Source organism: Vulpes lagopus, chromosome 12 (genome assembly GCF_018345385.1).
Source record: "Vulpes lagopus strain Blue_001 chromosome 12, ASM1834538v1, whole genome shotgun sequence".
In the NCBI taxonomy this organism is placed as follows: domain Eukaryota; kingdom Metazoa; phylum Chordata; class Mammalia; order Carnivora; family Canidae; genus Vulpes; species Vulpes lagopus.
Genome location: NC_054835.1, coordinates 46,983,152 through 46,996,022, shown reverse-complemented (window position 1 = coordinate 46,996,022; position 12,871 = coordinate 46,983,152). Strand labels below are relative to the sequence as shown.

The 12,871-nt window shown below is 40.7% G+C and overlaps 1 protein-coding gene across 12 annotated transcripts in view; it reads left to right on the top strand.

Annotated features, from left to right (window-relative positions):
* The window catches only part of BPTF (bromodomain PHD finger transcription factor), a 159,086-nt gene that overhangs the window by 39,416 nt on the left and 106,799 nt on the right, over positions 1-12,871 (top strand). For all 12 annotated transcript variants that reach the window (XM_041724350.1, XM_041724349.1, XM_041724348.1 and 9 more), the window contains exon 2: positions 3,154-3,976. In XM_041724350.1, the coding sequence (XP_041580284.1) occupies positions 3,154-3,976 (823 nt within the window). The remainder of the gene's footprint in view (positions 1-3,153; positions 3,977-12,871) is intronic.

The window sequence follows — 12,871 nt, the reverse complement described above, 5'->3', positions numbered from 1 at the left end:
TTATTCTCTTGTCTGTGCCCTGCTTAGAAAACCTGTAGCAACCCTCATTATTGCCAGTATAAAGTACTGTACAGACTCCTAAACCTAACATTTAAGGTCGTCTACATTCTTCGGGTCCTCAAACCGCTTTCCTACCCAGCCTTTCCTTCTGTGATTCTTTACTTGAATGCTCTTTGACAGCTTTTTGCATAAAGATCTGAGAAGAATGCAAGAACTGTTTCTATAAGCGGGTTGGTTTCCTCAGCTGACTTGTGTTTCTTCTCTTATTCAAGGGAAGTTGAAGTTAGATCTTCCCTTTTACTACTTTCTCGTTTATATTTATGCAGATGAGTCCCAAGTAATTTCCAGGAGACCGTAATATAGACTGGATTTCCCATCATGATGCTTACTATCATGATGATTCTGTGATTTAATTGAATCTGTGAAAACTGGATTTGTGCAGATGGTGTCACTTTTGTGAGTTGTAGGCTCCTTTCTCAAGATATAGATTCACTAGCAGTGACTGGCCCAGGTGATCCCTTGGACTTTTTTCTGCAGAAAGTAATGGATATATTTTTACTTTCTTTTTTTTTTTAATTTTTTTTTTAATTTTTATTTATTTATGATAGTTACACAGAGAGAGAGAGAGAGGCAGAGACATAGGCAGAGGGAGAAGCAGGCTCCATGCACCGGGAGCCCGACGTGGGATTCGATCCCGGGTCTCCAGGATCGCGCCCTGGGCCAAAGGCAGGCACTAAACCGCTGCGCCACCCAGGGATCCCTGGATATATTTTTAGTTGGAAAATCTTTTTGGTGAATGAAGATTTGGGTGTGTATTGTGTAAGTTAAAATACCTTGCCTGTATATTATTTATTTATTCTTGAGATTTTATTTATTTAAATATTTTATTTATTTATTCTTGAGAGACAGAGAGGCAGAGACACTGACAGAGGGAGAAGCAGGCTCCCTGCAGGAATTCCGATGCCAGACTCGATCCCGGGACTCCGGGTTCACACCCTGAGCCAAAGGCAGATGTTCAACCTCTGAGCCACCCCAGGCATCCCAGCCCTTTTATATTTTTAAGCATACATTTTTCTCCTGATACCATATACACCCTTTTAGTTTGCAGATAATGAGACTAAGCTAGAAGTGAGGAGGGCTCAGGAATGGGGGAGGGAGCAGGCAGTTAAGAGTTTACCAGTAACTCAGAATCATGGTTGATAAAAGTTAATTATACAAAAGTGAATTTAGTGTTAATTGATCTTGTTAGAATTATTTACTATATTTAAAAAACTTACATTTCCTATTCTGTAAATATCATTGGAAAGTATGAGAATAATAATAGTAATACAGGCATAACAGTTTAGGAGAAACGTGTTTCTTTTGACAAGTTTTCTTATTTATATAGCAGGGCTTATTAAAATACCTCATAGATTAAGAATTTTTTTTTTAAGATTTTTTTTTTTTTTTAAAGATTTTATTTATTCACGAGAGACACACACAGAGAGAGAGGCAGAGACACAGGCAGAGGGAGAAGCAGGCTCCATGCAGGGAGCCTGACATGGGACTCGATCCCAGGTCTCCAGGATCACACCCTGAGCTGCAGGTGGCGCTAAACCGCTGCGCCCTGGGGGCTGCCCAAGAATTATTATTTTTAAAGATTCTATTTATTCATGAGAGATACAGAGATATAGGCAGAGGGAGAAGCAGGCTCCCTGTGGAGAGCCCGATGCAGGACTCCCACAACCCTGGGATCACGACCTGAGGCCAAAGGCAGACAGCCGCTAGATGACTGAGCCACCCAGGCATCCCAACTCACAGAATTAAGTAAGATCTTTATGCTTGGTACAGACCAGGGTCTCAAGTGTGCTATATATATATTGATACATTTATATACATACATATACATTCTTGGACATCACATCTTATAAATTGGGGAACAGGTGCTTGCAGTGGTTCAACTGACAACTAAAAAACACACACAGTCTTGTCTGTTTCCTCCCTAAGCCTCCCTTTTTCCTTCTCCCAGCACTGGGACTCTCCTCCTCTCTTATTTCCTCTTTCCTTTCTGTCTCAGCCCTAACTTTGTGCTTCACTGTGGAACCCCCCCCCCCCCCCCCCCCCTTGTGGCTCTCAGGAAGCATTTCTAGCAGAGGAAAATGGGTGCTTCACCAGAGAACTAACTTCCTGTCCAGTGTTGAGAGGCATTTCTGTATCGCAGCAGACACAGGATGGGCTCTTTTGTGTCTTTTTTCTTACATGGGGATTTTTTTTCACATTTATGTTCTTCTCAGAGCTTTCATTTTTTTTTTTTTTTTAAGATTTTACTTATTTATTCATGAGAGAGAGAAGGCAGAGACATAGGCAGAGGGAGAAGCAGGCTTCTCCCAGGGAGTCCGATGTGGGACTTGATCCCGAAACTCCTGGATCATGCCCTGAGCTGAAGGCCGACTCAACTGCTGAGCCACCTAGGCGTACCTTTTCAGAGGTTTAATTAATGCAGGTTTTTTTTTGGTTTTGTTTTGTTTTTTATCATGGTTGCCTCTACACCATTTATCCCCTCTAGATAATTCAGAGCTAATTATAATTGAAAATTTTTTACTTGTAGTTTTTAGTATAATGGAGAAACTTTGAATTTAGATTTTCTTTATTCATTTAAAAATTAAAGCTAAATCATTACTTATTGGTATTATTTTAACTTGACAGTTATTAGAAAAATAGAAGTATGCTTATCTGGTTTTTGAGGTATGTGTCGCAATAGGAAAAGCTAGAAAACTCTCAGTTTTTAGAAATTATGTACTGATTTGTGGGGTGCTTGGCTAGCTCAGTTGGAGGAGCATGTGACTCCTGATCTTGGGAGTCGAGAGTTCGAGCCCCACATTGGGTGTAGAGATTGCTTAACTAAAAAAAAATTTTTTTTTTTTTTTTTAAAAGATGAGGGATCCCTGGGTGGCGCAGCGGTTTAGCGCCTGCCTTTGGCCCAGGGCGCGATCCTGGAGACCCGGGATCGAATCCCATGTCGGGCTCCCGGTGCATGGAGCCTGCTTCTCCCTCTGCCTATGTCTCTGCCTTTCTCTCTCACTGTGTGCCTATCATAAATAAATAAAATAAAAATAAAAAATTTAAAAAAAGATGATGTACTGATTTGTAATTATGTCATTTCTTCCTTTATAGGTAGGCGAAAACCAAGGGTACATCGGCCTCGTTCTCCAATATTGGAAGAAAAAGACATCCCACCCCTTGAATTTCCCAAGTCCTCTGAGGATTTAATGGTGCCTAATGAGCATATAATGAATGTTATTGCCATTTATGAGGTACTGCGGAACTTTGGCACTGTTTTAAGGCTATCTCCTTTTCGCTTTGAGGACTTCTGTGCAGCTCTGGTGAGTCAAGAGCAGTGCACACTTATGGCAGAGATGCACGTTGTGCTTTTGAAAGCAGTTTTGCGTGAAGAAGACACTTCCAATACTACCTTTGGACCTGCTGATCTGAAAGATAGCGTTAATTCCACGCTGTATTTCATAGATGGGATGACGTGGCCAGAGGTGCTGCGGGTGTACTGTGAGAGTGATAAGGAATACCATCACGTTCTTCCTTACCAAGAAGCAGAGGACTATCCCTATGGACCAGTAGAGAACAAAATCAAAGTTCTGCAGTTCTTAGTTGACCAGTTTCTTACCACAAATATTGCTCGTGAGGAATTGATGTCTGAAGGGGTGATCCAGTATGATGACCATTGTCGGGTTTGTCACAAACTTGGGGATTTGCTTTGCTGTGAGACATGTTCAGCAGTATACCATTTGGAATGTGTGAAACCACCTCTTGAGGAGGTTCCGGAGGATGAATGGCAGTGTGAGGTCTGTGTAGCACATAAGGTGCCTGGTGTAACTGACTGTGTTGCTGAAATCCAAAAAAACAAACCATATATTCGACATGAACCTATTGGATATGACAGGAGTCGGAGGAAATACTGGTTCTTAAACCGAAGACTCATTATGTAAGTAAATCGGTCTTAATTTTTGTGTGTATTTAATATTAAGCCAGTTTCCATCATGACTGATATAACAGCTATGCTACTGCTGTAATAATAAACGTTTGTGATTTAATGAGTTATATAGTTATTTCCAACTTGAAGGAATATGTACATTAACAGTTTCTTAAATTACAAAGAAAGAAAAATGTATAGAAAAATGCAGATTGCACACAGTGTATTACTTGCCTGGGGTAGGAATTAGAATGTTACAAGGCATATGCCACTGTGGGCCCTTCCCTGGTTATGTTCCCTACAGCCTACCCTGAGGTAATCTTCACCCCAGTTTTGGTGTTAGGATTTTCTTGTTTCTCTTTTTAGTTTTGTTATGTCTATACGTAAAATGGACTGGCAAGAATAAACCAGCTGTCTTATGAAAGGTCAGTTTTGTCATTATTTGTTGTAGTCTTGCAGGAGAAGATGAGCTCAGCAGACTCAGTCATAGTCTGGCTTCTGCTTTTCTGAGGGTTTTCAAGAGGCTGTTCCAGGCAGGTCAGTGGGAAGGTCAGGAGGCAATCTGGAAAAGCAGAGTATTTACCTCAGTCACATGTTGGGCAGGGTTGTAGTGTGGACTTGGTTTTGACATTTTGTAGAAATATGATCAGAGGGAGTGGGCTTCTTTGTATTTTTTAGCTTCTGAAGTCTTCAAAGCCTTCTTTCAGCTCTTGGAATTAGGTCAAATCACAAAATCTGTGGTGGGATGAAATGAAACATCAGAGCAAGGCATGGAGAAGAGACCAGGAACTTCATCAATACCTGGGCAAGCCATGCTAGGGAGAGAGAAGAATCTTACTCGGGCTCACCTTTTTTTTTTTTCCCCTTAAGACTTTATTTATTCATGAGGGACACACAGAGAGAGGCAGAGACACAACATAGGCAGAGGGAGAAGCAGGCTCCAACCAGGGAGCCCGATGTGGGACTCAATCCTGGGACTCCAGGATCATGCCCTGGGCCAAAGGCAGGTGCTAAACCGCTGATCCACCTGGGCTGCCACTTGGGCTCACCTTTTGATTATAAAAATGGTAGATCCTCAGAGATCCTCAGAGTTTTGTGCAGTTGCCTTCTTGCAGTGTTGCTGTTGAGAAATCTGAATCCATTCATTGATTGTATGTGACCGGTATGTGACCAGTTTGGACTTATCTGGAAGCTTACAGAATTTTCTCTTTGCTTGTAGTGTTTTGCAGTTTTAAAGTGGTATGGCCTTTTGTGAGTCTTTTTATCCACTGGGTATGTGGTGGGCACTTTCAATCTGTCAGTTGAGAACTCTTGAAGACTTCCTCTTCTCCTTTTCCCTGCTATATTTACCTTGTGCTATTATTTTATTGAACACTAGACTTCCTATTTTGGTCTTCCGATTTTCTTATCTTTTTTCTCCAGTTTTCCTCTTTGTCTTTGTTCTTCTTTGGGATATAAGTGTGTGTGTGTGTGTGTGTGTGTGTGTGTGTGTGTGTGAGAGAGAGAGAGAGAGAGAGAGAGAGAGAGATGTGAGTATATGCGGTGTTCCTCGATTTTTCTAGAAGATTTCCTTATCTTAGTTTTCCAGCCTTACTATTTAACTTTTCTGCTATCATATTTTTATTTTCTAAGAACTCTTTTGTTCTTAGAATCTTCCTCCTTAAAAAAGTAGTAAAATCCTGTTTTTGTTTCATGGATGTAATAATTTTTTCTTTTTTTCTGAGCATATTAATGATACTTGTGTGTGTGTGAGTGTGGTTTTCCTCCCTCTGTGCATAATTTCTTCTAAGTTGCTTCTTCCTAGGATTTATTTTGGTCTCTTCCATCCTCAGATTGTTCATAATTATCTGGTCCCAATTAACATTATTGGATTATACAGCTGATTGGAAGCTCTGAGCAAGTGGGTAGGCCTTATCAATTTTGAGCTTAACCACTGGGTGATTTTCGTAACTTATTTTGTTGGGCATCACTGATGTCTTATTTTTAGCCCTTCTTCTTGAGCTGGTCAGATAGCCCAGAGGCCTTTGTTTATGTGCTTGAAACATAAAGCTCTGACTGGTGTAGCCACTCGGTGTTTGATTTTCTGTATAGTAGTATCTCGGTTCACACCTGAGTACAGAACTGATGTCCTCTAGTCCCAAGAACTTCAGTGTTACCTCCTTTAGAGATTAAACTTGTTAGTGGCTGAAGGGGACAGGTAGGGGTGATCTAGGGATCTGCTCTTTCCACAGCTGTCCAGCAGTTCTCTGCTGTAGCTACTCCCTTTTCCATTTTCAGTATCTTTTGGGGATTGTGATTATTGGTTCTTAGGATCACCATTTTGGTTTGGGATTGGGCTTTCTTGGCTCTGTTAACAGCAGTTATCTACTTGTCCTTTTGCTTTCCTGCTTCCAAATTGTGTTTGTTGTTTCTGCTAATTTTTCTATCCTTGAGTTTAATGTTTTAAAAAATATTTCTTTAGCAGATTTTTTTCTAAAGATTTTATTTATTTATTCATGAGAGACTGAGAGATAAAGGCAGACACACAGGCAGAGGGAGAAGCAGGCTCCATGCAGGGAGCCCGACATGGGACCCGATCCTGGGTCTCCAGGATCAGGCCCTGGGCTCAAGGTGGCACTAAACCACTGAGCCACCCGAGCTGCCCTTCTTTAGCAGATTTAAGAGGCTTTCAGGAGGGACCAAAATGAGATGTTTGGATTTAGTCTGTTATCTTAATTCAAAAACTGATAAGAGAAAGAGTATATGAAGTTTTAAAATGTATATTTTGCATCTTTTGATTTGGATCAGTTCTTTTTTAAAATTTGTGTCACTCTTTTCTTGCCCTCCGACTTCCCAAATACCTGGTCATGGTGTTTATTGTGCCGTCTTTTTGACCTCTTGCTAAGGAGATGGTAGCATGGAAGCTTTTGTTGGCAAGGTTATTAGAATTGGTGAGATAACTGTAACCATGTATTGGTTTGAAGGATAATGCTGTGTTTCATTTTAAGTGAAAAGTCAGTGACACTATCCATCAGGGAGCCTGATGCTTGTATTTCTCAGACATTCAGCAGTTAACAGGCCATATTCATACTTGGTCTCAAATGCCCTCTTGAAAGGGCTCAGAGTCCTTGGGATGGCTGTGAACAAATTAGGAAGTAAGTTAAATTTATTTTGTGCTCCAATTTTTCCTTCCTGTACTTCCCTTCCCTATCCCACCCTTCCTCATCCATTTATTTATTTATTTATTTATTTATTTATTTATTTATTTCCTCTCATCCTTTTAGATGTTCATTCTCCCTGCTTCTCACTTCTTTTTCTGTCCTGCCCTTTCGGGCCAGAAGGATACCAAAGGTGCTTTGTCCAAATATTCTAGGCCTTGACATCTGTAAGATTTATTACAATATAACTCTAAGATCTAGGCCTAGGTTTTAGGGACCCAAAGGTGGAACTACTAGTAGGTGATGAATAGCCAGCAACATTTACTGAGCACTTAATATATGCCTTATAGTGTTCTAAGCATTTTATGTTTTTTTCATTAATTCTCGCAACAACCCAATAATGTAAGTATTATTATTTTTTTGTAGGTATTATTTTTGTGTTCATTTTTTAAATGAAGAGACTAAAGCTCAGACAGGTTAAATAACTTGCCCAAGACACTGGCTATTAGTAAGTGGGACCTAGAGTTTTTTCTCAGAAGCTGTTTAGAAGAATATTTTCAGTAACTAATTTTATACTGTAGTCTAGTTTCCAGGGCATCATCTGGAGATGTCTGCAACTTGCATTTTTTTAGTTGTTAAAATCAATGTTTGTGACTGGGGTTCGGGGTGTGTGGAGATAGTATAATGACTTTTGCTGTGCCTGGACTGGGTATTTCTGAGATCTTTAGAAATTTCAGACAAAGGGATTTTTTGAAAATATTAGTGGCATTCCAAAAAAAGTTCTAACCGTGATAAATCAGTATTCATATTTAAAACAACACTTAGGCAAGTAGGAGAGAAAACTCTCTAAACGTAGATAAGTGTGTGTGAACCTTTGTAATTACATGAGTCAAAGGACTTAAGAAGTTAGTTACCTTTGAAACCCTGTGGATGGATTTTTGATACATTATTGATAAAATATTTTATAAATTGAACAGTAAAATTCCTAAAGTTCTGTATTTGGCAATACAACTATTCATTTCATTAAGTTTCTTTGAAAGCTTTACCCATAGTCCCTGAAATTGCCTTAAAAATAAAACATATTTTTTAAATTAAGTAAGCTCTGTGCCCAATGTGGGGCTTGAACTCATGACCTTAGTATGAAGAGTTGCATGCTGTACCTATTGAGCCAGTCGGTTGCCCCTGAAATTGCCGTTCTTAATGCATAATAAAGTACACTAAGTTTAGTGAAGATTTGAGACAAATAAGGATGCCTTTTTTCATGTTGTGATTTTTGACTATTTTTCTTACAAAGTCAAATACAAAATTTTAAATATCATTGTTAGTGGTAATTAAGTGTTCCTTGTCAATAATTTGATAGATCAGAAAGATTTAAATCTTTTTAAAAGTTAAATTACTAACAATTTCAGTTTGTTGCCCTCTTGTGGTAGATTACATGTGGACTCCTGGTGAAACTCTTGAAGTTACATAAATTGTTCAGTTGACAGTATGTAGAGATTTGATATATGCTTTCCCTGGAGGCTTAAAATGATGATGAGTCAGTGAACCTACTGCCCAAGGGAGGCATACCTAAAACAAAGTGTGGGGTAATGAACAAATTTTTAAAAAGATTTATGTATTTATGTGTGTGTTTGTGTGTGTGAGATATAGTGTGCATGTGTGCGCTTGGGAGAAGGAGCAGAGGAAGAGGGAGAGAGAAACTCGTGCAGCCTCTGCACTGAACACGGAGCCCAGCGCGGGGGTTGGTCTTACCACCCTGAGATCATAACCTGAGCTGAAACCAAGAGTCTAACGTTTAACCGGCTGTGGCACCCAGGTGCTTCTGTAGTGAACAATTAAAAAAAATATTTTTTTAAAATTTATTTATGATAGTCACAGAGAGAGAGAGAGAGAGAGAGAGGCAGAGACATAGGCAGAGGGAGAAGCAGGCTCCATGCACTGGGAGCCCGACGTGGGATTTGATCCCGGGTCTACAGGATCATGCCCTGGGCCAAAGGCAGGCGCTAAACCACTGCGCCAGCCAGGGATCCCTGTAGTGAACAATTTTTAATTGCAATGCTAGTAGTTTATAGAAACAAAGTTTTTATGTTGTTGCTTGCTTTATTTATTTATTAAAAAGATTTTATTTATTTGACAGAGAGAGAGAGAGAGTGCATGCACAAGCAGGGGGAGCAGCAGGTGGAGGGAGAGAGAGAGAGAAGCAGGCTTCCTAGTGGAGCAGGGAGCCTGATGCGGGGCTTTATCCCAGGACTCTGGGTTAATGACCTGAGCCGAAGGCAGAGGCTTAACTGACTGAGCCACCTAGGCACCCCCTTGATCCCCTTTTATTTGTTTACTACTCATTTATTTATTTTATTTTTAAAAAAGATCTTATTTATTTATTCATGAGAGAGAAAGAGAAAGAGAGGCAGAGACACAGGCAGAGGGAGAAGCAGGCTCCATGCAGGGAGCCCAACATGGGACTTGATCCCAGGTCTCCAGGATCACACCATGGGCTGAAGGCAGCGCTAAACCGCTGAGCCACCCAGGCTATCCATGTTTACTACTCATTTAAAAATATGCTATTTATATAGGTTAGTGAAGCATTTAATAAAATGAAAGGTTTTTACATGAATCTACATGAGAAACCAGAACGCTGAGCAATCAACTTAGTGATCAGTTTTTTTTCCTTTTTTTAAAAAAAATATTTATTTATTTATTTATATATTCATGATAGACACAGAGAGAGAGAGGGGCAGAGACATGGAGGAGGGAGAAGCAGGCTCCATGCCAGGAGCCCAACGCGGACTCGATCTCGGGACTCCAGGATCGCGCCTGGGCCAAAGTCAGGCTCTGCTGAGCCACCCAGGGATCCCCTAGTGATCAGTTCTAATCCAATATATGAGAAAGCCAATCTTTCTTAATTTTGCATTCATCCTATCAGTTCTTTGCTCTAAAATTGGGATTTAGTAAAAGAGGAACTGCCAAATTAGATTAGCACTTTTTCTTGTCACTCTTCATTCTGAATAAAATTACCTTGAACACAGCATTTAAAACTTTTTTTTTTTTCAGGGCACCTGGCACAGTCAGACTCTTGTTGATCTCAGGGTCATGAGTTTGAGCCTCACCTTGGGGGTAGAGATTACTTAAATAAATTCTGTATATCCCATAGTCTCCTGGACATATTCACATAACAGGCACCTCAAACACAGCTTGTCTAAAACTGAACTCCTCACCCTCTCCCCCCTTACCTGCCTTTCATCCATTGATCCCATCATAGTAAAAGCAGCTCAAGAAAAAACTCGGGAATAGGCTTTTGTCCTGTGTTGTTTGTTGTACCTTTTCATTATCTCTTAAATATTGAATCTGATTTTTTCCATTGTCACTATCTTTACGATAATACAAGCCAACATCATCTTGATGAGACTACTTCAGTAGCCTCCAAACTGATTTGTATGTAATTCCCCATTCCCCAGTTCTAGTCTCTGTTCCATAGCTGGATGATTTTTAAAACAGCAGTTTTGATTAGGTCTCTTTTTCCCTCAAGTAGCAAAACCTTCGAATTACTTCCATATGTTCTTTTTTTTTTTTTAAGATTTTATTTAAAAATATTTTATTTATTCATGAAAGACACAGAGGGAGAGGCAGAGACATAGGCAGAAGGAGAAGCAAGCAGGCTCCCTGCAGGGAGCCTGATACGGGATTCAATCCCAGGATCCCAGGATCATGACCTGAGCCAAAGACAGATGCTCAAACACCGAGCCACCCAGATGCCCCACTTCCATATGCTCTTAACAGAAAGTTCACAGTTCCCTAATTTTGTACATTTAATTCTCTTGCTTCCCACCACCAAAAATAAAGTAAAAACCAAATGCAAACATCCAAAACCTTTTTTGGCTAATTTAGCCTTCAAGTCTTGGCCTACATATGCCCTTTCCTAGGGCTTTCTTTCCCTAAACCACTCTCCCTCTTGCACCCTTGAAAGAATTTTCTTTTTAATGCATCTGTTGCACTTGTATTTATTTATTTATTTTTAAAGGTTTTCTTTATTTGTTTGAGAGAGAGAGAGTGAGTGAGAGAGAAGAGTACAAGCTCAAGGGAGAGGGAGAAGCAGACTCCCCCACTGAGCAGGGAGCCTGATGTGGGGCTTAATCCCAGGATCCTGGGATCATGACCTGAGCCAAAGGCAGACGTTTAACTGACAGCCACCTAGGTGCCCCTGTGTTTGTTTTAAGGTAGATATCACATACTTCATCAGATGAGGAAAATAATAGCAACTCTTCATATTGCACCCAGTAGGTGCTGGCAGTCTTTTAAGTGCTTTACCTATTTGAATTTACCTTAATCCTCACAACAGCATTTTGATACAAGTATTGTATCAACCCCATTTTTCAGATGGAGAAGTTGAAGCATAGAGACAATAATTTATTCAGTATCACACAATTAGTAGTAAGTAGCAGAATCAGGATTCAGTCTCAGGTATTCTGCCTCTAGAATGTGTAATAGTAACCCACTTGGACTGCCTGACCTCTCTGTTGCTTTAATTGCTAAATCCATGGCTGTATTAGCTTCTTGGGGCTGCAGTAACAGAGTATCACGAACTAGGTGGTATTTATTCTCTCATAGTTGTGGAGGTCAGAAGTCTGAATTCAGGGCATCAGAGGGGCCACTCTCCTTTTGGAGGCTCTAAGAAAGAATCGGTTCTTGCCTTTTCCAGCTTCTAGTGGCCCTAGTGTCCCTTGGCTTGTTAGCAGGATAATTCCAATCTCTGCCCATCTCTTGAAGGCAATTTAAGCCTTTTTAATCCAGTACCTCCAAATTCTTCCAGCCTTTTCCCATCACTCAGTTCCAAAGCCACATTCACATTCTTAGGTATTTGTTAGAGTAGCACTCCATTTCCCCAGCACCCAAATCTGAGTTTCCTAGGGCTGCTGTAACAAACTATCATAAACAGAATCACTTAAAACAACAGGAATTTGTTCTCTCACAGTTTTGAAGGCCACAAGTCTGAAACCTCAGTGTCAGCAGGATTGATTCTTTCGGGAGACTCTCAGGGAGACTGTTCCAAAGCTCTTGTGGTTGCTGGCTATCATTGACGTTACTTGGCTTATAGAGAGATGGATCACATGAATCTCTGCCTGCACCTTCACATCACCTTCCCTATGTGTCTGTGTGTCCTCCCTTCCACTTACAAGGATACCTGATTTCTTTTTTTAATTTTCTTTCTTTTTTTTTTTTTTTAAGATTTTATTTATTTATTCGTGAGAGAAACACAGAGAGAGACACAGGCAGAGGGAGAAGAAGGCTCCATGCAGGAAGCCCGATGTGGGACTCGATCCTGGGTTTCCGGGATCATACCCAGGGCTGAAGGCAGTGCTAAACCGCTGAGCCACCCGGGCTGCCCCTAATTTTCTTTTTAAAAAGATTTGTTTATTGATTTTAGAGAGTGTGTGGGGCAGCCTGGGTGGCTCAGCAGTTTAGCGCTGCCTTCAGCCTTGGGTATGATCCCGGAGACCCGGGATCGAGTCCCACATCGGGCTTCCGGCATGGAGCCTGCTTCTCCCTCTGCCTGTGTCTCTGCCTCTCTCTCTCTCATGAATGAATAAATAAAATCTTAAAAAAGAAAAGAGAGAGAGAGAGAGTGTGAATGGGGGTGGGGTGGAAGGAGAGAATTTCAAGCAGACTCCCTCCCTACTGAGCATGGAGCCGGAGGTGCTGGACTCGATCTCATGATGCTGAGATAATGGCCTCAAATGAGCTAAAACCAAGAGTCAAATGCTTAACCAACTGA